The 23,084-nt window shown below is 38.7% G+C and overlaps 2 protein-coding genes across 2 annotated transcripts; both read left to right on the forward strand.

Moving 5' to 3' along the window:
• On the forward strand, positions 9,279-15,259 carry LOC107630506 (lycopene epsilon cyclase, chloroplastic). Its single transcript, XM_016333656.2, has 11 exons — positions 9,279-9,850; positions 10,588-10,756; positions 11,004-11,139; positions 11,255-11,365; positions 11,438-11,540; positions 12,141-12,284; positions 12,367-12,474; positions 12,597-12,693; positions 12,769-12,897; positions 13,127-13,259; positions 14,837-15,259. Exons 1-11 carry the CDS (start codon positions 9,500-9,502, stop codon positions 15,000-15,002), a joined length of 1,647 nt encoding a protein of 548 aa, XP_016189142.1. The 5' UTR covers positions 9,279-9,499; the 3' UTR covers positions 15,003-15,259.
• LOC107634443 lies at positions 21,040-22,819 on the forward strand. The gene is made up of 2 exons (XM_021118853.1): positions 21,040-21,414; positions 22,062-22,819. The coding sequence occupies exons 1-2, from the start codon at positions 21,314-21,316 to the stop codon at positions 22,288-22,290; spliced, it is 330 nt and encodes a 109-aa protein (XP_020974512.1). The 5' UTR covers positions 21,040-21,313; the 3' UTR covers positions 22,291-22,819.

The following is a 23,084-nucleotide window of genomic DNA, read 5'->3' on the forward strand; positions in this document are numbered from 1 at the left end:
AAAATAAGCCAACTATCAATTTGTCACGGTGTTAACACAGAGAAGTGATTAGCGTTTAAGCATAATCCATAAGCAAGCCCCTTCTCTGTCTTTTAGAGGGAAAGAATCTCACTTTTCAAAATAACATAATCGTGTGATATTTTTCAACTTTTATGATTAACCATTTTTCTATGCTTAACATTATTGGTGATATTTTTATTATTTTTATCATTTAAAATTATTTTTGTTGACACTTGGATTCTTAAAAATATTTTTAATAATTTATTTTTATTTTTTTTACTTTTTGGTGATATAACTTGCTTTTATTAAATAGACTAATTTATTTATAATTTTTTACAAGATATTATATACTATATTTTGATTGTCTAATTTTTTTTAAAATTGATTTAGAGACAAATTTATATATTTTCGGTTTAAAAAATAAATTTATATTTTAAATTAAATTTTTGTCCTACCTTTTGATAGACTGTTTTATTCATGGAAATGTTTTACGAAAAAAGAAGAAGAAGAATTTTAACTCAATTTCATCTCAAACAAACTCAATAATGTCCATTTTCATCGCATAAAGGCATAAAGCCATAATGAAAACTATTTTTAGAAATTTGTACAGTTCACTCTAAGTTAGCCAATTAGCCATAACTACTGCTGCAAAACTGCTCCCTGATTAAAAACAAAAGTTAAAAACTGGTGTACTTACAATACATATGTCGTTATAGCAATATTTTGAAACCGAACTGGTTATTAAACTACTCTAACTACTAATTTATGGTTCAATCGTAGTTCAATTGAAAATCTATTTTTAATAAAATAATGCATAAAATATAAATACACACAGTAAAATATAATTATAGTCTAATATAAATTTTAAAATATTATCCAAAGTAAAAATATTACATAAATCATAATGTTACGATCTCCTTCAAATACAAACTCAAAAGTCAAATTAAAAAAAAACATAAAATGCCATATGATAAACTATTCAAGATTATTGAGTAAATAGCCAAAATCGTTCCTAACCCCGATCTCCATTTTGGTATAAAGTTAATCAAAATTGTATACACGATTGGTCACGTTAGTCCTTTCGTCAATTGGATGATGACGTATCACGTTAAGTGCCACGTGTCAGATGAGTGACACGTGGCATGCCACATGGCAGTTGACATGTAAAAAAATTATTTATAATCAAAATAGTCCTTGAAAGTTTAGACGTAAGTCATTTTCATCCCTAAAGTTTTAAAAATTAATCAAATTAGTCCTTATATATTTTTTTTATTTTTTCTTAAAAATATTAAATTTAAAATATTTTTTGATACTACTAATTTTAATAAAAATGTAATTGATAATAAAAAAATTAGTAATTGTATCTTTTCTTCTTAAAAATTTTTTCAATAAAAATATCTCTCTCCTTTAATTCTTGTCAAAATCTCTCTTTTCTAGTCTAAAATCTTTTTCTTACATTATTACATTTTGCTAGAACATATATATATATATGTTCATACCCTGGCCCAATAAATAGGGCCTAAGATCTAAGCAAAGAAGCCCAACCCAAAGGGTTGGCCCTCCTCCAGTACCAGCCTTCGTCCCAGAAGTCGGTACTAAACACGACCTGCTCCAAAGAAGTCGGATACGAGGGTTAGCTGGCAGATAACACTCATTCGAATGAGTAACTGCCCCTAGAAACTCTCTAACCACTTCATAGAGCCATATCTTAACCTCCCTAAGATATGGGAACGGTTATCCGCCTAAAAAGGTGGCACTACTTCAGCGGTGGTTATTGGTTCACCACTATAAATACCCTGACTTCCCTCAAGTATCACTAAGTTCCAATACATTCTCAACTTGCTCACACTCTTGCTAACTTAGGCATTGGAGTGTCTTTGCAGGTACCACCCCCCATTCTTCCACACGCACAAGTCGGACGGAGGAACACCGAGTTTCAGGTTCACTCGATAGTCACCTCCCTCACACGTTTGGGCCAACCAACGCCATCCGGCCCACTAATCTCTGGTTACCCACCGTAACATTGGCGCCGTTGCCGGGGACCCGAGAGATTAACCAGTGATGGCGGAAAGATCCCCTGAAGAAGGTCATGTGGAGACAGATTCTGATCAAGAGAATTTGAACACTGGAAACAATGAGGCAGATCAGAACCTCCACCAGGAAGCCAATGATCAAAATAAGGAAGGCACCTCCGGAATCAAAAATCCGAAGGTGAACTCCTCGGAGGGGCGCGAATCAGAAAAAGAAGGACCCCCTCTCGCTAGTGAGCTTATGGGATTAATCCATAGCCGCCTCGAGCAGCTAGAACAGGAGCGGGAACGACAAAGGGAAGCTGAAAAGAACCTAAAAGAGGAGATGGAGCGACGAAAAGAGTTAGAAAGAAAACTCTTAAAGTTAGAATCCTCCCTCAAAAGTCGGAATTCCCACGATGACAGAGAAGATTCTCCCTTAGGAGAGAAAGATCCGTTTAGCGAGGACATAATGAGGGCAAAAGTTCCGAGAAACTTTAGAAGCCCCGATATGGACCGCTACGACGGAACCACCGATCCAAAGCATCATCTGAGCAACTTTAAAAGTCGGATGTATCTAACCGACGCCTCTGACGCCACGCGATGCAAAGCTTTCCCGACAACCTTGTCAAAAGCAGCGATGAAGTGGTTCGATAGCCTCCCTCCGAGGTCAATTACCAGTTTTGAAGACCTCTCAAGAAAATTCTTGATGAGGTTCTCTATCCAGAAGGACAAGGTAAAACACGCACCAAGTCTCCTGGGAATAAAACAGGAGGTCGGGGAATCCTTACGAGCCTATATGGAAAGATTCAACAAAGCATGCTTGGAGATTCAAGACCTGCCCACCGAAGCGGTCATCATGGGGCTAGTCAATGGTCTTAGAGAAGGTCCTTTCTCACATTCCATATCAAAAAGACACCCCGCCTCTTTAAATGATGTACAGGAAAGAGCTGAAAAGTACATCAATATGGAAGAAAACGCTAGGCTAAGAGACCTGAGTTTGCGAATCGGACACCCTCCCTCAACGAAAGAGAGGGAGAGGGAAGCGAAGAAGAAGGAAGAGCTCGGCCTTGATAGGCCAAGAAAATATCACTCTTATACTCCATTGAAAGTTCCTGTAGTGGATGTATACAGAGAAATTTGCAATACTGAAAGGCTGCCTCCCCCCAGACCCATTAAGAATAAAAAAGGGGGGAGCCGCGGTGATTACTGCGAGTACCATAAGATATATGGGCACTCCACAAATGACTGTTACGACCTTAAAAATGTGATAGAAAAGTTAGCCAGAGAAGGTCGGCTTGACAGATATCTCATAGAAAGGTCAGACGGTCATGGAAAAAGAAAGCGAGAAGATACGGATAGAAGAGACCCACCACCACAAACTCCGGAGAGACATATCCATATGATCTCAGGAGGATTTGCGGGAGGGAGACTCACAAAATCCTCTCGTAAAAGACATCTCAAGAGAGTCTACCAGGTCGAAGAGGGGTCCTCCGACCTTCCGACCATTTCATTCACAAAGGAAGACGGGCGAGGAATAATCCCCGGGCACGATGACCCAGTGGTAATTACCATGATCCTGGCAAATGCCCATTTACACAGAACACTAGTAGACCAAGGAAGCTCAGCAGACATCCTCTTTAAGCCCGCTTTCGACAAACTAGGTTTAGATAAGAAAGAGTTAAGAGCCTACCCCGACACCTTGTACGGATTAGGTGACACGCCAATAAAGCCACTAGGATTTTTACCCCTCCACACCACCTTTGGAAATGGGGAAAAATCAAAAACTCTGAGTATAGACTTCATAGTCATCGACGTGGGGTCGGCCTATAATGCTTTAATCGGCAGAGCTACCCTTAATCGACTCGGAGCGGTGGTATCGACGCCCCACCTCTGCATGAAGTTTTCGACCTCGTCGGGGATAGCAACAGTGAGGGGAGATCAGAAGCTGGCAGGAAGAATGGTCCAATGGGCAATAGAGCTCTCCGAGTTCGACTTGAAGTACGAAACCCGGACGGCGATTAAAGCCCAGTGCCTCGCCGACTTCATTGCAGAATATGCAGGGGATCAAGAGGACAAACCAACTACCTGGGAACTCTACGTGGATGGATCCTCCAATAAAACAGGAAGCGGCGCATGCATAATACTGATAGATGAAAGGGGAACCCAGATAGACGTTTCCCTCAAGTTTGAATTCCCAGCTTCAAATAATCAGGCAGAATACGAAGCCTTGATCGCAGGATTGAAGCTGGCAGAAGAAGTCGGTGCTACGAAGGTGATGGTATACAGCGACTCCCAAGTGGTGACCTCCCAAATAAGTGGGGAATATCAGGCAAAAGACCCAACTATGAAAAGGTACTTGGAGAAAGCCTCGGAGCTCCTGGGGCGCTTTGCAGAAACTGAGGTGAAACACATAACTCGGGATCTAAACAGCAGAGCAGACGCCCTATCCAAGTTAACAAGTACCAAGCCAGGAGGAAATAACAGAAGCTTGATTCAAGAGACTCTCCAGGAACCTTCAGTGGTAAAAACGGAAGACACACTAGAAGTCTTTGAAGTGGTCGGATTAAACCTCGGATGGATGAACCCCCTAGTCGAATACCTAAAATTCGACATCCTCCCTAAGGAGGAAAAAGAAGCCCAGAAAATCCGAAGGGAAGCACAACACTATACCTTGGTGAAAAATGTTCTCTACAGAAGGGGGATATCAACACCATTATCCGCCACTGGAGAAACACCCTCCCGACTAGTCTATGGCGTAGAAGCCATGATCCCAATAGAGGTCAGTGAGCAAAGCCCAAGAGTGATTTTCCACGACGAGATCAGGAATATACAGGGACACAAAGAAGAGCTCAACTTGCTCCCTGAAGTCCGAGAAGAAGCTCAGATAAGAGAAGCAGCATTGAAACAAAGGATGACTACAAGGTACAACAAAAAAGTCATTCGAAGGAGTTTCACCCTAGATGACTTAGTCTTAATCAGAAACGACATTGGAGTCAACAAATCTGGGGAGGGAAAGCTCGCTGCTAATTGGAAAGGACCATACAAAGTCAAGGAGGTCTTAGGAAAAGGCTATTATAAGGTGACCGACTTAGGCGGCACCGAGTTACCAAGGTCATGGCATGCTTGTAATATGAAAAGGTACTACAGTTAAAAGCGAACTCTACTCCCTGATGTACTCTTTTCCCAGCTTCATGATTTTTTCCCAGAATCAAAAGGTTTTTTTCTGAAGAAGGGTTTTTAACGAGGCATCACAGTAGGGGCTAAGGGAAATAAATTATCAAAAGCCCTTAGTAGCAATAAGGTACCTCCTCAATTAATAAAGATCTCTTTCATTTTAAATATCTCTTTCAAATTCCCTTTTTATTTTCTTTCTACGAAACGCGCCGATTTAAGCTCGACAAAACGTGAAAATCCCATGAACCGACCTAGATGGTCGTCAGGATAAAACGACGAGGTACAAGTCGGCGTAAAGAGGCTATAGGAGTCGATCATGATAAACTCGGGAGCAGTCCGACTCACAAGGCGGAATGCGAAACCGAGTAAAATTAAAATGAATCGCAAAAGTAGCCTAAGTCACGAAAAACTCAATAAAACAAAATTGAGTACTAGGAATAACAAAAGGAGATAAGGAAAAACTAAGAAAAAGGCTGCCTTGAGAATCAAGGAAATTCAGAAAAGCAGGCAAGCCCCAAAGAAAGGTTTTTTTTCTAGAAAAGATCAAAGAGTCAAAAGAACCACGAACAGAAAAAGCATGCGCACATAAGGTAATTCAAAACCCTTATCCAAAAAGGGTACTTACTTTTTAACCTACAAAACCCTTATTAAAGAGGGTATTATAAAGTGTTTTGTTTACGACCTTAAAAGGCCAAAAAATTGTTCAAACACTACCAAAAATAAATAAAGAGTTTAAAAAAAAGAGGGGCCCACAGGCCGGGCCCCAAATAGCCAAAATCACTTTTTAAGAGGATCACCACCAGCAGAGTCAGGGGGTACGCCAGGAGCAGGAGTTGAAGAGGAAGTCGGAGGAATGGTAGAGGAACTCGGAGCGTCCTTAGAGCGAGGAGGGGACTCTATGATCCTCTGCCCCCGAGTCTTTAAATCAGACTCAGACTCCACCACGGGGACAGGAGGATCCACGATGGCCCCACCAATAACAATCTTATCAGGGTCCAAAGGAGAAAGGTCCAAGTCAGGAGCAATAACTCCGACCTGTTCCTTAAAAATCCTCCAAGCCTCGTCAGCACCATCCGCAATAGAGTCCTCCAACTCGGTATAGGCCTTCCGAGCATTCAGCAAGTCATTCTTTACAGACACAAGATTAGCAAATAAACTGTTGTAGCTGGCTTGCGCTGCTTTCCTCAAATCCATCTCCATGTTACATTGGGCTTGCAACTTCTTCCCCTTCTCCCGGAGGCTGTCTCTCTCCTCCTTCAGCTTGGTAACTTCCCCCTCCAACTCCCTCTCATGATCCTGATATATACGAAGCCTACTTTCCAGCTCCTCGACCCTCGAGGTCGTCCCTAAAGAGCTGATAGGAGTCTTCTCAAATATATCTAAGAGTTTGCCACAAACCCCCGCCGTCTTAAGACTCTCCTCAACCACAGTGGTGAGGTAGTGCCGAACAGAAACATCATCCATACTCATGCGAGCATGAGGATAAATGTTCTTCCGGACGAACGCAAGAGCGTCTGCCTCACCAGAAACGCCAGACTCTAGGATCTTGCGCTTCTTTGGCTCCGGTTCGGGAGTAGGTCGGACGGGAGGGGGTGGCAGAAAGGGAGCAGAGGAAGAAATTACAATAGGTTGAGAGGGAGTCCCAACATTCCGAGGAGGAGGAGGAGAGACAACTGCCCTAACACCACCAGATCTGGCTCGAGACTTTGCCTTGGCCTCCTGAACCCTCTGGTAAGACTCTTGAGCGTTTTTCTTTGCCATCTCTGCAAAAACAAATTGGTAGCTAAAAATCAAACAAGTCGGTAAAAGAAATCGCAAGTCGGAAATAAGCGAGAAACGCAAAAAGCTACCTAATTGTGACTGGATAAAGGTCGGCGACCCCTGGAGAAATTTTTTAGTATCCAAGTATGGGGCCCTCCCCCACACTTCTCGAAGGAACCCCACAATGGCTGCTTCTACCTCATTTAAGTCATCCAGACCATATTTCTCGCAAGGGGAGGCCTCCAGCCAATATAAAGGAAATCGAGGAGAAGAATGATCATCCAGGAAAAAGGGGTGGTGACCCTCTACAGCTTGCACTTTGAAAAAGTAGTTCTTGAAGTCGTGAAAGGACTCGTCAAAAACGGTAAAAAGTCTCCGACCTTGTATGGCTCGGAAGGACACCCACTGTTGCTTATTATTTAGCCCACTAAAGGGCTTGGTCATATGGAAGAGGTAAAAGAAAATCCTCAGAGAAGTCGGAAACTCTAAGGCCTGGCTGATGAATTGGTAAATTTTCAAAAAACCCCAAGAGTTGGGGTGAAGCTGGGTGGGGGCAACCCGGCAATGACGCAACACAGACATTTCAAACTCTGAAAAAGGGAGAAAAACGCCCAAACGAGTGACCATACTCTCATACATAAAAAAGAAATGAGGGGCCGTCTTGTCGGCCCTCCCGAAGCAAACCCGGTCTTCTGGACCCGGGACTACCAACTCGTACTTCGGCTCATCTTCTTCAGAAGTGCAAATTCTATAGTGAGTACGAAGGTGGGTAATAAATTCAGTATCAACCGAGGGCTCCTCCCCTAGGACCGTAACATCAACCCACTGGGAAAGAGCATCTACGGAAGCCATTTTCTTTTTCTTAAAAAGGGTGACAAGAAACCTACAAAAGAAAAGGAAAATCAACACACGGTCTCTAAGGGAAGGGGTACGGAACTAAAGCCTACAAACCAACCTACCTACAAAATAAAGGCACGCAAATAGAAAGCATGTCACAGAAAGGAAAAAAAAAAAGCTAACCTTTAAGTCTGAAACCAAGACTGGAGGAAGTAAAAGCCTTCGAAACGCAAGAAAGCAGCACGAACGAATGCAAGGGAAATTTGAAAGATCGCAGAAACGAAACAACGAAAGAGAGGGAAAGTATTTATAAAGACGTTAGGGGCATAATGGTAAAATGGGGGCAGTCATTAATGAAGATGCACCGTTACCAAGGCCATTAAATCTCTACGCACACCCCTAACGGACATGACGCTTGATTAGACGTAACTGTCAGAACCGAAAGGTCAAGAAAGATCACGTCGGTTCCTAAACCATCACGTCGGTCCTCCTGCAAATCGGCCAAAACCCCGAGTTGAATACTCGAACCCAACTCTTAAAAAGAAATTGGGCTCGACTTGGGGCACTGTTCATACCCTGGCCCAATAAATAGGGCCCAAGATCTAAGCAAAGAAGCCCAACCCAAAGGGTTGGCCCTTCTCCAGTACCAGCCTTCGTCCCAGAAGTCGGTACTAAACACGACCTGCTCCAAAGAAGTCGGATACGAGGGTTAGCTGGCAGATAACACTCATTCGAATGAGTAACTGCCCCTAGAAACTCTCTAACCACTTCATAGAGCCATATCTTAACCTCCCTAAGATATGGGAACGGTTATCCGCCTAAAAAGGTGGCACTACTTCAGCGGTGGTTATTGGTTCACCACTATAAATACCCTGACTTCCCTCAGGTATCACTAAGTTCCAATACATTCTCAACTTGCTCAAAATTGAAAGGTATGTATTTGTTAACCTAAACAAAGTTATATGCTCAAAATCAAAATTTATGTATGTTACTAAATGAAAATAATACCGTAATGAAAAAAAAAAGTATAAATTTTTATTAACTTTGTTTAGACTAACATACATAAATTTTGATTTTAAGCATATAACTTTGTTTAGATTAAGAGATACATACATTTTAATTTTGAGTATATATATATTCCAGCAAAATGTAATAATGTAAGAAAAAAGTTTTAAAATATAAAAGAATAAGAGAAATTTTGACAAGAATTAAAGGAGAGAGATATTAATAATAATGATTTATTTAGTTTGTATTTTTATTTTTAATATTTTTTATTTTTAAAATTTTATAAAAAAATAAAAATAAAAGATGAAAATAAAAAATACAAGTAAACCTTGGATTATTCTGTTTCGAGGTGGGCGTTTAACCCATTACTACTGCAACGACTCGATTCTGATAAGGGTAGCTTTTGTTCGAAACTTTCAGCCAATCACATGACACCACGTGTCAGTTTTGGATGACTGTTATACTAGTCAGCAATATCCTTTCTTTCTCTCCTTCCCTCCCTCCCCGCGGATCCTCCTATCACCTGAAACAGGAAACCGCTCACACTCACAGAGAGACCACTTATTGTCCTAAACACATCGTCGTTTTTAAGTCTCACCATGGTCTGAGTTTCACCGAGTAACTTGCAGAACCCTGTCGTAAACCTCCTAAACGACAAAGAAAACGAAAAAGCAAAAAAAAAAAAAAAAGGAAGAAAGAGAATCACAACGATGGAGTGCCTTGGAGCGAGAAACTTCGCGGCAATGTCGGTTTGTTTAAGCTCTTCTTCGAGGTCGCGTTTGAGGAGGAAGAAGCTAGCCAGAATCCGAACCTCAATCTGCATTCGTGGAATTAGTTTGCACCGTCATCACCACCATGATGATGATCATTATCGTGAAGCTTCACGCTCGCAATGTCTCAGCGTGGAGGCCAAAGCTGGTGCCGGAAGCGAGAGCTGCGTGGCGACGAAGGAGGACTTCGCCGACGAAGAAGATTATATCAAGGCCGGTGGATCGGAACTCGTGTTCGTCCAAATGCAGCAGAACAAGTCCATGGAAATGCAATCCAAGCTTGCTGATAAGGTTTTAATGATTTGCAGATTTAGCCTCAGTTTCCATGGAATTCGGTTGTTGTTGTGTTCTATCTTGAATTTAGCTATGGTTAGGCGTGAAAGTTTGAGCTCTGTTTTCTGCCTTAAAAATTCAAAGGATAAGGCTTTAGCCTTTAAGCTTTATTTACCATTTTTACCCTTTTCCTTTTTTCTGGTTAATATACTAGCTCTATGTCGTTTGAATTGTTGTCATCTTGAGAAGATGCTGATGGGAAAAGTCTAAGAATTTCTCAAGATGAATTTGCCATGAACTGCACTGTGCTGTTTACATCTCTTTCGATATTTCAGTGGGATTGAGTGTTTTTTGGGTTAAATGGATGGAGTTAAGGTCCTTTCTTTGTATAAAAACGATGATGTTAAGTGAGGTTTGTTGTGTTCTCTTATTCTCTATTGTGTTTTCTGTAAAAATGCAGTTCTAGAAGCATTTTCAACTTTCAAGTGCTAGTTTTGAAGGTTCGGTTGACTTTGGAAAAGTGAATTGATGAAATGACAAATGTGTTACCTTAGCTGCTGACTTGTTTATATTTTATATACGAATAGATTAGTGGCGATCTGGGATGACTTAACGAGCTTTGCCTAACAAACTTATTTGGCCACAATTGAAATGACTTTCATGATTCTATCAAATGCTTAATAGGAGATACTTCAACAAAATTGATCATTCAGAATTGCTGTTTTCTTTCTGATAGTTGTGCTTCACTCTTGCAGTTGCCACCCATATCTGTAGGAGATGTATTGGATCTAGTGGTGATTGGTTGTGGTCCGGCTGGTCTTGCTCTTGCTGCAGAATCTGCCAAGTTAGGATTGAAAGTGGGGCTCATTGGTCCGGATCTTCCTTTTACAAATAATTATGGTGTGTGGGAAGATGAATTTAAAGGTTAGAGTCTTTTCTGTATTGTTATCAATATCTTTATATAGTTGCTATTAGTCACCAAAAAAATATAGTTGCTATTAGGTTAGTACTTTAGACCTTAGGAGTTTTCGATTAAAGAATTATAGAATCAACTCAGACAATTCTGCCAATGATCACTTGTTTTTGTATTCTTTTTTATCCTGGTGGCCTTACCAGTAAATCAACTTTTGTGTTTTGGCATATTGATGGCCCTACTTCATTATTATTTCAGATCTTGGACTTGGAGGTTGTATTGAGCATGTTTGGAAGGATACCATTGTATATCTTGATAATAAGGATCCCATTTTTATTGGACGTTCTTATGGACGTGTCAGTCGACATTTGCTTCATGAGGAATTGTTAAGAAGGTAAAACCATTTATGATAATTGTAGTACCGTTATCATTTCTATTGATTATAATTTATATTGTCTTAGTTGTTCATATACTTTTGTAGATTTAAAATTCATATTAATTTTCCCTAGGTGTGTCGAGTCAGGTGTATCATATCTTAGCTCAAGAGTTGAAAGGATTGTTGAGGGTAGCAATGGCCACAGTAATGTCATCTGTGAATATGATATTGTGGTGCGCTGCAGGTGCTGTATCTCTTGCTTTTGACATTTTAACCAGCATTTTATTATATTGAAATTTCTGACATATTATTATAGGCTTGCTACTGTTGCATCAGGAGCAGCTTCAGGGAAACTATTGCAGTATGAAGTTGGGGGTCCAAAGGTGTCTGTCCAGACAGCTTATGGTGTGGAAGTTGAGGTAGGAGGCTGGCTATACAGTTTTCTCGTTTTCTCGTTTTCTGTTGTATATTGTTGTGCCCCTGCCCGCTAGTATCCTTAAATGTTACTTCACTAAAGCTCGATGTTTCCCATCTTGCATCTTTTAAAATGAGCGGCTTCCCTTGTCCAGTGTGGTAAATATGGTTGATTTTTTTTTCTATAATTTTTAATAGAAATCCAGGAATAGTAGTTGACAGGTTAATGTTATCATCATCTTTGATTATTGTCGTTTATACATCTAAAAGAAAATAATAATAGTAATAATAATACCAACATTGGCTCTACTTTCTGTCTTAACATTTTTTTAACAACCACCCAGTTTGTTGTATATGTATACGTATATATGTCTATTCAAACTTTAAAGCAAATCAATCATCAGTCCTTATCTGAAGTGGTAATATCCAAAGTAACACGACATCGTATCTCAACAAGTCTGATATGTGTTCCTTGTTCATGTATTGTAACTATTTGTATGTTTTCCAGCTTTTCTTTAACTATATAATATTTTTATTTTCTCAATAAAAAATTTTATATAAAATGAGAAAGCCAGTGATGATACCATTTTTTGTTACCATGTTAGGTGGAAAACAGTCCTTATGATCCCAACCTGATGGTTTTCATGGATTACAGAGACTACATGAAGCAAAATGTTCAAACTCTAGAAGCAAATTACCCAACATTTCTTTATGCAATGCCCATGTCTGGCACAAGAGTGTTCTTTGAGGTTCACTCAACGTTTTCGAGCATAATGTCTTACATAGTTTGTTATACTTTTACTTGGATTCATGTAAAAGTGTCAATTGCAGGAAACCTGTTTGGCGTCGAAAGATGCCATGCCTTTTGAGTTATTAAAGAAAAAGCTTTTTTCGAGATTAAATACAATGGGGATCCGAATTACAAAGACTTATGAAGAGGTGAGGCATTGAAAATGGCATCTAGGCTTGTGTATATTAGTGGATCTAGGTTTATCTTGATTTAAATCTGCATTTGAGCACCCAAAAAAAAAAAATCGTTTCATTTATTAATTTCTCTGTAGGAATGGTCTTATATCCCCGTTGGTGGGTCCCTACCCAACACAGAGCAGAAGAACCTTGCATTTGGTGCAGCTGCTAGTATGGTGCATCCAGCTACAGGCATGGTCAAATCTTCATTTTTCTGGATATGTTAAATTTATTACCCTTACAATATATTTCTTTTTTATTCAATAGGCTACTCAGTTGTGAGATCTTTGTCGGAAGCTCCAAAATATGCTTCAGTAATTGCCTCTATTTTGAAAGAGGGTCATACAAGTAGCATTATTACTCATGAACGAAGTAAAGAGAATCTATCTATGCAAGGTAATCGAGTCTACCTGTTAGCTTAGAGTTTGGACATAAAAGATACTCTGTTCCTTTAAAGCTGTTCTTAACAGTTCTACTATCTGGCAAGACTATAGTTTTGATATACAGTTTGTGTATATTACAAAATTTTTGAGATAAGCTTTTTGAACAGATTTAATGTGAATGCGAGGGTTTTGACTTGTATAGTTGTACATGCACCTAATTTTTTATTTTTATTTTTTTCCAGCTTGGAATACCCTTTGGCCACAAGAAAGGAAACGACAGAGAGCATTCTTTCTTTTTGGATTAGCATTAATTCTGCAGCTTGACATTGAGGGCATCAGAACCTTCTTTCATACTTTCTTTCGCTTACCTAATTGGTATGATGTCTCTTTTAAATCATAATTTGCGGTAGAAAGTTAGCCATTAGTTATACAAAAATACCGTGTTAGCTTGAGTGGCCGAAAGCCAAAGAAATATCTTACTAGAATACCATAGAGGCTCCTGCTTTCTTGGCAAATTAAACTCGTGGCAGTATCCTATCTGTTGATAAATCTTGTCTAAACTTCAGATGGATGCGGAAATGAATTTTGACATAACTGAAAGAGTGCTCGTTATCAAAACGTTCAATTGCTGTAGCTCAATTTTGTAATTTAGTTATCATAGGAAAACATGAACCCATGACCCTGCTATCGGAGGATGCATAATTGCATAGTGGCATAGCCTTATGACGTAAATGAAAGAATGTTCCTCATCAAAACCTTCAATGTTCCTCATCCTTTTGATAATCTAGCTACTGTTAGATGCTGAGGATCAATTCCTTTCAGGCTAATCATGTTTTACGAACCAAATAAAAATCTCTAACTTATGGATTAGTGCAACATACCACCTCACACTATCATGCAGTGCCCTTGCTGGAGTTAAGATTTCATTTCCATAGCCAGATTTTATTGCTAGGATTATGGTTCATTTGTTACAGAACTTTAGCTACAAAATGAAATCATAATTTTTCCTTGAGAGCAATACGTTACTGGTGAGTATATCCATTGTCCATCAATCGACAATAGAAAGAAAGCCACATCATTGGTTCATTTAGTTAATAGTGATAGGATTAACTAGGGTGACATCTTGTGATAATAAGATGGATTATCCTATTTCTACTCCTAGGAAATAGCATGTATTAAACTGCTGTACTAAAAGCTTCAATAGACAAATAAGTATGGAATTTTTTGATACTTTAATTGCCACGATTGCCTTATCTGAAAATATATGTGAATGTTAACCATTGTCAATGAACTGATACTAGAAAGGACATCATGATGTTTAGTTAAACCTTAATACGATTAACTTTTCTAACTTCTATTCATAAGATGGATTATCCCATTAGTTATATAAGTGTCTTACAGCTTATATTCATAAGATGGATTATCCCATTGCTCTCTTAGTTTGAATACCAAATGTGCCTGAAACATATGCTAAGATGCCTGTTTCTTAAAATATAAATATTATTCATAGTTCTCTTCCTAGTTTGCATACCAAACCGTGATTCCCTTTTCTCAATATATGAATAGCATTCCCATGAATAGTATCCATAAGAATGAAATAGCAAACCATGTATTACATGCCCTTCGATAGTGAATTTAAATCTGGATTTTTTTTTTACCCTTTGATTAAACTAGTTTGCTATTTTAATTTCTGATCAAACTCCTCTAAATTGAGGAGATTGGTAAAATGGTTAAGTGAGGAATTAATTACTCTTAAATTAAGATAGTAGAGTTCACATGATGAAAATTACAAATTCAATAGTGATTAGTTCCTCACTTCATCACTTTACCAATCTCCTGACTTCAGAGGAGTTTTTTCCCTTTAATATCATATGGACCTGACCCCTCCCCCCTCTTTTTTTTATTCTGAATTATGAAATGATGGTTTAGTGTTTATTTTCTCTTCATCATAGGATGTGGCAAGGATTTCTTGGCTCCTCTCTCTCCTCTACAGACCTAGTACTATTTGCATTCTACATGTTCATAGTAGCACCAAATAACTTGAGAATGTGCCTAGTCAGACATCTGCTTTCGGATCCTACAGGGACAACAATGGTAAGGACCTACTTAACGATATAGTTAATTTCATCACTTTGTTAGGATCATTATATATGGAGGAAGCTTTAGATTACATTAGTTACTGTAATAGAAGTTAGAATGTTCTTGTATGTACATATATAACAAAACAAAAGATATGTTCTTACTACATTTATGTGTATCCCTTCTGCTACAACTTTTGCCTTGTTAACACCTTGTTCATGGCTATTTTCATGGAAAAAACTAGTGCCCGCATTTAGAGGGGTTAACTAGTGCTGAATAATTACTTGTTTCCGTTTTATCCATATTAAATAGCTATCATTGACCTTGTAAGAGCACTTTCATTACTAAGGATTTGCTTTCACCAGAACATGTTAATTATCTCATCCATCTGAGGATTTATTACCAAGTCTGTCCTAATTTTCATCTAAGTTCGAGCAGTCAACGCAAGGAACAAGGTTGATGATAATTAAGCAATGGCCCATGAGCATTTGTTAGCAAAAACCTTTTTTTTTTTTTCTAATTTTGTACTTATATTATTACAATTAAGGAGTTATTTGAGTGAGTATAAAAGTATTTTTTTTATTTATTTATTACATAAAAATATTTTTTAAAAAAAATATAAAATATAAATTTAAAAAAAATATTTTTTATTTTTTTAATATTTTTACTTTTATTACTAAAATTTTGTCAAATACACTAAAAAAAAAAATTAATAATTTAACGCAACTAAACAAACACTTAAGAGTAAGTAATTATAATTATTCTAAAGCACATATTAAACTTTTTGTAAAGTTGAATTCCAACTTAGGTTGAGTACAAACATGATTATAAGTTCCAAATATATATTATCCTGAATAATCTTATCAACAACAAAGTCTTGACCTCACATTTGATTTCAGCTTTAAAAGACTTATCCATGTTTCATGAACAATCATAATCACTGATTTTTAACTCTTAAACTTTTAATCACTTTTAACTATTATAAATAAAATTTAATATGTAGATTATTCATGTAACAGTATAATACACATTAAATATGCTCCATAAACATGTAATAATTTTTCACTTTACAAATAGAGTAAATAATAAAAAAATGGTCCATCAAATTTCACTTGTAGCCAAATGAGTCATCTAATTGTCGCTCAATCAAATTAGTGGCACAAAATTTTCAATGTGAAATATGTGTGCCCCCACTTTTCTGGGTCATAACAATTTAAAATTTCTAATACACATTTTTTACTAAATTTCTGTTTTGGTCACCCGATTATCTATTTTGGTTTTCGAAATTTAAAATTATTTANTTATTTAAATAAAAATATTTTTTATTCACATTAAACGTGAATGAGCTGATTTGTTTATTGCTGTCATTATTTTACTGGCAGTGGCAACTAAATTGCAATAATTTTTTTTCTCTCAATTTCGCTGGCAATGACTGTAGAATTAGAAAATAATAGACTAGTTGTGAAAAAATAGATAAAAGGTAAAATGATAAATATAATTGTGTTTATTTATAGGTACATGACATTAAAATAGAAAAACAGAAATAAAAAATTATATTTGACAGATAAAATATGGATAGGGATAATGTGTTCAACGACGTTGAAATAATGTATTTTATATTCTTTTTGATAAGAAGGATACAGAGACACTAATAAAGAATATAATTTATTTTTTTATTATTTTTATAATTATATTTTTTCTTCTTAAATTTTTTGTATGAAAAAAAATTTTGTATTTTCATAATTTATTTTAATTTATCACCAAACAAAATACAAAAATACTAAATTTTATGTTGGTATTTTTTGTGTCTTATTCTCAATGTCTTATTTTATCTTTTTTTTAGAATCAAACGCAGTTTATATGATTTTTTATTTTTAAAAAAGCCAAAAGTCTAAAAGTAAAGACAATCTTAGTATAATATTCTGTTCGATTGCTCTTGGACCAAACGGGACGGGTGCGGAGTTCACCGGAGTAAAGAGGTTGCGTGGGAGTGGTCCTAGATGGATCGTCGTATGGAGACTCCTCTAGGTCGCCGTTTTGAGGAAGTGGGGAGGGGGGCACTTGCAAGGACTCTAACGCTCAAGTCAGTGTCCGTACGAAGGTGGCTATTAGGGTTAGAGTAGGTGACGTACCTCTGGGGAGGGGTAGGGCCCTCCCCTTATATACTCTGTACCCGAGTGGGCTCCGCAAGGGCAGGCCCCTTTTCTGGAAGCTTCCTTCCAGCTGTGTAGACGTCTTGGCGAAGGAAGAGGGAAAAGGAAACTCGCTGGTCGAAGGACCCACCGGATCGGTGCCTTGGTACCCGGACCCACCTTGCTAGTAGGCTGGGCTGAAACAGTGCCCCCAACGTGCTAATTACGAAGCTAGACGGTGATTGGCGCATTCGTGCTACTCGCCTTTTCCTTGGTCGACCTCTCCTCGGGTCGAGAATCCGTCGATGGAAGCCGTGACCCCGTGCGCGTGCATTGCCCCCATTCGTAGCTTGGTGCGTCGCTTTGAACTTTGCGCTGAGCATTTAATGCTCAATATGATTGATTTGAAAACTTCAAGGGAAAGGACCATTATGTCCCTATCCTTTCGTGCTCCCTCTTTGGCAGTTACCATTCTGCTTCTCTCCAAAACCTCCTTTACTACCTATTTCCCATTCCTTGCCTCACCACATTTGCCTCTGTTGTTGCCTTTTCTCTGAAGAACTCTTTGTGGGATTTTACGCGTTCTTCTTCATTTGCTTCTTTTCTGCTTCTTGCATACTTTTCTGGTAAGTGCTTCATTCTCCCTTTACTACTTCACTGTTCTGTGATTGTTGCTTTCGCTATTTTTGTCGATCAACGCATGCCATTCTTTCACTTTGGTTCATGTTTGCTTGAATCGACGTAGTCCACGTTAGATAGTTGCTAGGGGGTACCATTTAGGTGTCTATTTCTTGAATCTAAGCTTTAGATTAGTGTAAGTATCATGGACTAGCAGTGTAGTTAGTTGTAGTTCCATTTTTGTTTATCCTCCAAGTTTATGATCTCCCGGGTTGACTTGAGTGGTGCCCCCACTGTAGGTATGGCTCCACCACCGGCGCTGAACGTCATTGATTTTTATGCTTAGGTTACCTCGAATGTGAAGGATACACCGTCTAGGATAACCAAAGAGGAGCTCCAAACACTTCGGGATTTTGGTTCCTTATGTGGGGGAGGTTTGGAGGATGCGAACTACCAGGCCTACATCCCTAGCGATCGGGAGCGTATTTGTCATAAGAACATGGCAACCCCCCGGGTAGTTGATTGGTTGTGGGTCTATAAACCAATGTTTACTACCCTGTGCATCCGACTTCCCTTTTCTCCCTTTGTGATGTCTTTGTTGAATTGCTGCGATGTTGCTCTTTCGCAACTCCACCCTAACAGCTGGGCCGCAATCCGCTGCTTTGAGCTTGTGCAAATATCTGGAGCTCCTAGTTTCTATCAACGTTTTTCTCTACCTCTTCTTATTAACAAACCCTTCCCGGGAGGGTAGAACGAAGAAAGCGTCTATGTCCTTCCGAGCCGTGCAAGGCCAAAGGATCTTTGGACTTTTCGAGGACTCCTTCCACGGCTTAAAAAACACCTTCTTTAAGGTTAGGCCGGTTCAAGGTTACCATCCGTTCTGGCTGACCCTGGAAGGAGAGAGGCGGATCCCGACCTATTGGAGCTTTGGAGTTGGCTCTGACTACTTAATAAAGGTGACTTATGATGGATTACATGAGGAGGACCGCCGGATAGCCGACATCTTGTTGGCAATCTTTGGTCCTCGAAACCTTAATGCTCATTTGTTACTGGGTGATCGGGAAATCGGCCGGGCCCACATTGGTAGGTTATTCCCCCTTCTTTCGATTAATCTTTCCTTTTCGTTTCCTTTGGAGCTTCTCATTGATAACTTGGTTCCTGGTTTCTTTACTTCCGTTTTCCTTGTAGTTTCTATGGCTGACGAGAAGAATACCATGGTGGAGCTGATGGCCCACTTCCTTAGTGCAAGCGACGACGACGACTCTTCGGCGACTCATTCAGATATCCCGGGTCTCGACGTCGTCGGTGAAGGGAGTGGTCGGGCTGTTGCAGAGGATCAAGGTGATTCCTAGCCTTTTGGTAACACCCAAGACGAGCACCCTCCGGAGCATGTGGCCGTGGAGGAGCCGATTCAAGAGCAGGAGATTGGTCCTGAGGCTGACCCCGACCTGATCATTGTGCCTAACCCCAAGAAACGAAAGGGTCCTGCTGGGAAGACTTTGACAGTGATGGAGAAGAACTTTGATGTTGGTCATTTTATTGATTCTCAGCTTCTCCTGGGGACTGAGGGATTCTTTCAAGAGGAGGACCTTGCCGTTCAGGCGAGGTGGACTTATCGTAGTCTCCTCCGAGCCGCAGCTATTGCTCGGAAGGTGGAGCCCGTTCTGCCTCAGTGTCAGGCTCTGGAGGGAAAACTTTGTACCTCTCAGAAAGACATCGCTGAGTTGAAAACCCGGGAGGAGTCCCGTAAGACCCAGCTTAACGAGAGAGAGAAGAAAGCGGAGGAGAATGCCTCCGAGATCAATAGGTTGGTGGAGTGTGACCTTTTTCTCTCTAAGGAACTGAACACTGCCCAGGATCGGGCCATTTAGCAATTACAATTACAAATTATAAATTACCAATTATCAACCAAACTAAGAACACAACAACAATTAGAACAGGAAAAAATAAAAAATATAGAGATTCATTACTTCATTTTTGTTGGAAGAAAGTGAATATAGAGTAAAATGCTAGTGGTTCGTGGATGCTTACCTGATGAAAGATGCGGCAACGGCTATAGAAGAGAACCACGCTGTGGAGGGCAGAGTGCCAGTGGTGACGAGATTTACACCGTGATTATACCTCCTTCAATAGAGGACCATAAGAAATTTAGTGGTAGAAGGGACATAAATTAGTGAAATATTGGGCTCATTCAAAATCATCACTGAACTTACCTCTTACTGCAGAAACACGACTTCCATTATTTCTTTCGAAAAATCATTACAAGAAATTCCAACAAAATTTTTATCCTGTCCTTCTGAAATTCTTAACCCTTGATAGCTCAAAGAAGGGAGTGAGGGAGGGTGGGATTGAGGATTTTGAAACTTGATGACTCAAAAGAAGGAGAACGGGATTAAGGGGTTTGGAAATGGCTCGATCAGAGAGAAGGCGGCAATGAGATATATCAGCTCATAATTAATAAAAATAATTAAAATTAAATTTAATTGTTGTCATAAACGGACTTATTTTTATATCGGTTCAACCTGATTCATTTAACTATCAAATCAAAATAGAAAAATTATGATGCACCAACTTTAATTTCTAGTCCACCAAAAAAGACACATATCCATAAAATCTTAAATTCCAAAACATTATCCAGTAGTCCAGTTTCAAATTCAGCAGAAATTATTTTTGATGACTTCATTAGAGTAGTCGCCATATTTTTAAACTAACATAATCTTTTATTTTATACACTCATCACATTTATTTGTAAGTTTTTTCATTTTCTTAATATACACTCTTTTTATAGTTAATTTTATATTTTTTTATTTCTACCAACACAAAATATTATTACCGTTTTCACAAAACGTCATTAATTTTTTCAATTTTTTTACAATACCTCAATGGTATTTCGATAATTATATTTTAAAAATATGTCGAGTGCTAAAACGTCATCGACATTTCAGATTTTTTAAATTAAAAAAATTAACATATCAGAATAGCTGTGCCATTATATGCATGAAAATTTTTAAACAAAAAATTTTAATCAAGAGGTGGGTACCGTTTTGCATTTAAGGAATTAAAAAAATATTGGTCACACATAAAATGTAAGTGTTGGGCCTTCCAAAAAGTAAATTTTAATAAAGACACTTAAAATATTTTTTTTTAACATTTACATATCATCTAATTATTAGACGTATTATTGAAATAGTTATTTTTTAATTTTTTAATAAATTAAAATAAAATCGATTTTTTTATACCAATAATAAATTCAATAACTCCGGTCGACTCAGTCAATTTATATGACTCGGACCGGGTCATTTTTTTTTTGTCAATTTAAAAAATCCACGTCGTTTGCAACCCCTAAACTCTCACCTCCCTCCGTCAACGTCATTAGACTGAAGCTCGAGCTCTCTCATCTTTGTCATTGTTGCTCAATGCTCACTGCTGTCGCACCGAAGCTCCCTCCCTCTCTCGGCTCCGGTCTCTTGCTGTCTCCGATGTTGCACTCAAGCTCGTCGTCGTTCTCTCGGATCGGGTCTTTCCCACGGTCTCCGGTCTCGCACTCAGTCGCGCTCGCTCTCCTGTCCTGCCCTTGTTGTCGCCGGTGGCAGAAGCATCATGGAGGTCCTGGGGTTCCTCCTCGCCGTCAGTAACTCTGGCCGTCAGCTTCCTCCCCGCCGTCAGCTTCCTTCGCGCAACCAGAAGCTGGTCCCGATTTGGTGAGTTCCAACAAATTCCGCTTTTCTTCCCTTTTTCTATTTTGGTGCTGTCTTTGACTTTATTGCTGAAAATATCAATGAATTAGTCTCCTTGTTTCTGAAAATAATCACCGACATGAATTTGTTACTGATTATCACTGAACCTTGAATAATTTGTTGATGAAAATTCACTGAGCTAGTTTTTTATGTTGCTGAAAATCATAATTGAGATGAATTTGTTACTGATTATCAATACTGAATTTTGAATTTGTTGCTGTTCTTTTCAAATAATTACTTAGCTAAATCTTTTTATTGCTAAATATCATCAGTGAGTTGAATTTGTTACTTCGATGCCCCCTTAGGCTACAATTCCTCTTGGTATGTTGCATTTTCTCTCCATAACTTTGGTTTTAATTTATCAATTTCTGCTTTAAGGTTTGAGTTGCAATACAGAGCTCTCGTTAACTTCCATTTTAGTCTATTCTTTAGTTTAGGTTAAGATGTCTTATGAAGCTGTCTCCTACTTCTACCTGATCTTATTTCTGGGATAAATATAATTACAAAAAGTATCACTTCATTCACTCTAGACTCTATATGTTTTATTACTTTAGTTTTTCTGGTTCTCGTCTCATGTGACACATTTCTCCACGATGACTATGTACTTTCAGGAAAGAGATATCACAACTGCAGAAAAAAGAAATTGAAATGAAGAAGGCAGAAGCTAGAGGTAGCAAGGCTGAACAGAAAGCTAAGAAGAAGCAACTGGAGGACGAGGTTACTCGACTTTCTGCTAATCTTAAAGAGGAACATGCAAAAGCACTGGCTGATGGGAGCAGAGAATCCAAGCAGAGCCGAGTGACACTACAAGTTGATGCCTCTCGGTTTAACTGTTTGTGAAATAAAGCCTGATGGGCACTGCCTCTATAGAGCCGTTGAGGATCAGCTGGCCCTCCTCTCTGGTGGTGGATCACCTCATAGAAATTTGAAAACTAAAGAGGTGGAGTCCACGGCTTTATGGGGAGGACAATTAGAGGTTGGTGCCTTGACTCCCTGGTTGAAGAAGAATATTATGATATTTTCAGGCTCCTTCCCGGATGTGGAGATGGGGAAGGAGTATAAATCCGCGGATGGCACTGCCTCATCGAGTTTGAGTGTTATGCTCTCCTACCACAAGTATGCTTTTGGACTTGGTGAGCATTATAATTCTATGGTCCCAGCATGATCTGAATGTGTACATCACAAAAAGTATTTTTATGACGATGTTGCCTTATAGCATTTTTCTTTGAAACCAAACATTTGATGGAAGATCTCTTGGAACCGAAGTTGTTATAACAGTTCTTGAATGAGTGATTTGCTTTAATATAATGCACACTTCAGTTCTTGAATGTGTCATTGACATGCTCATTGAACCGTTGTGATCCACGTATCAACATAATTTCAAATTGTGAGCAACTCAAATTTTATGTTGTTGAACATTCAGCAAAGGGAATACTTTGCTTTGCATCTATAAAAGGGTTAATGTTGAAGCATACACAGCTTGGAACAAGAGAGAAATTGTGTCTAAGTTCCTTAATTTACAATCTTGTATGCTGAAAACCGTGTTCAATTTCCTTGATCATCATACCGATTCTACTTTACCATGAAGTTAATTACTTTTGCCATCTAATACTAAAAATAATTTAGCACCTCAC

This window comes from Arachis ipaensis, chromosome B03, assembly GCF_000816755.2.
Source record: "Arachis ipaensis cultivar K30076 chromosome B03, Araip1.1, whole genome shotgun sequence".
Classification (NCBI taxonomy): Eukaryota; Viridiplantae; Streptophyta; class Magnoliopsida; order Fabales; family Fabaceae; genus Arachis; species Arachis ipaensis.

What these genes read in the sequence shown, in the direction of transcription:
- LOC107630506 (XM_016333656.2), top strand. Translation starts at nt 9,500, where the DNA reads ATGGAGTGCCTTGGAGCGAGAAACTTCGCGGCAATGTCGGTTTGTTTA. An exon ending in GCACAAGAGTGTTCTTTGAG is followed by an intron (nt 12,285 to 12,366) that starts GTTCACTCAACG and finishes TGTCAATTGCAG; the next exon opens with GAAACCTGTTTGGCGTCGAA. An exon ending in AGAGAATCTATCTATGCAAG is followed by an intron (nt 12,898 to 13,126) that starts GTAATCGAGTCT and finishes ATTTTTTTCCAG; the next exon opens with CTTGGAATACCCTTTGGCCA.
- LOC107634443 (XM_021118853.1), top strand. Translation starts at nt 21,314, where the DNA reads ATGGAGGTCCTGGGGTTCCTCCTCGCCGTCAGTAACTCTGGCCGTCAG. An exon ending in CAGAAGCTGGTCCCGATTTG is followed by an intron (nt 21,415 to 22,061) that starts GTGAGTTCCAAC and finishes ATGTACTTTCAG; the next exon opens with GAAAGAGATATCACAACTGC.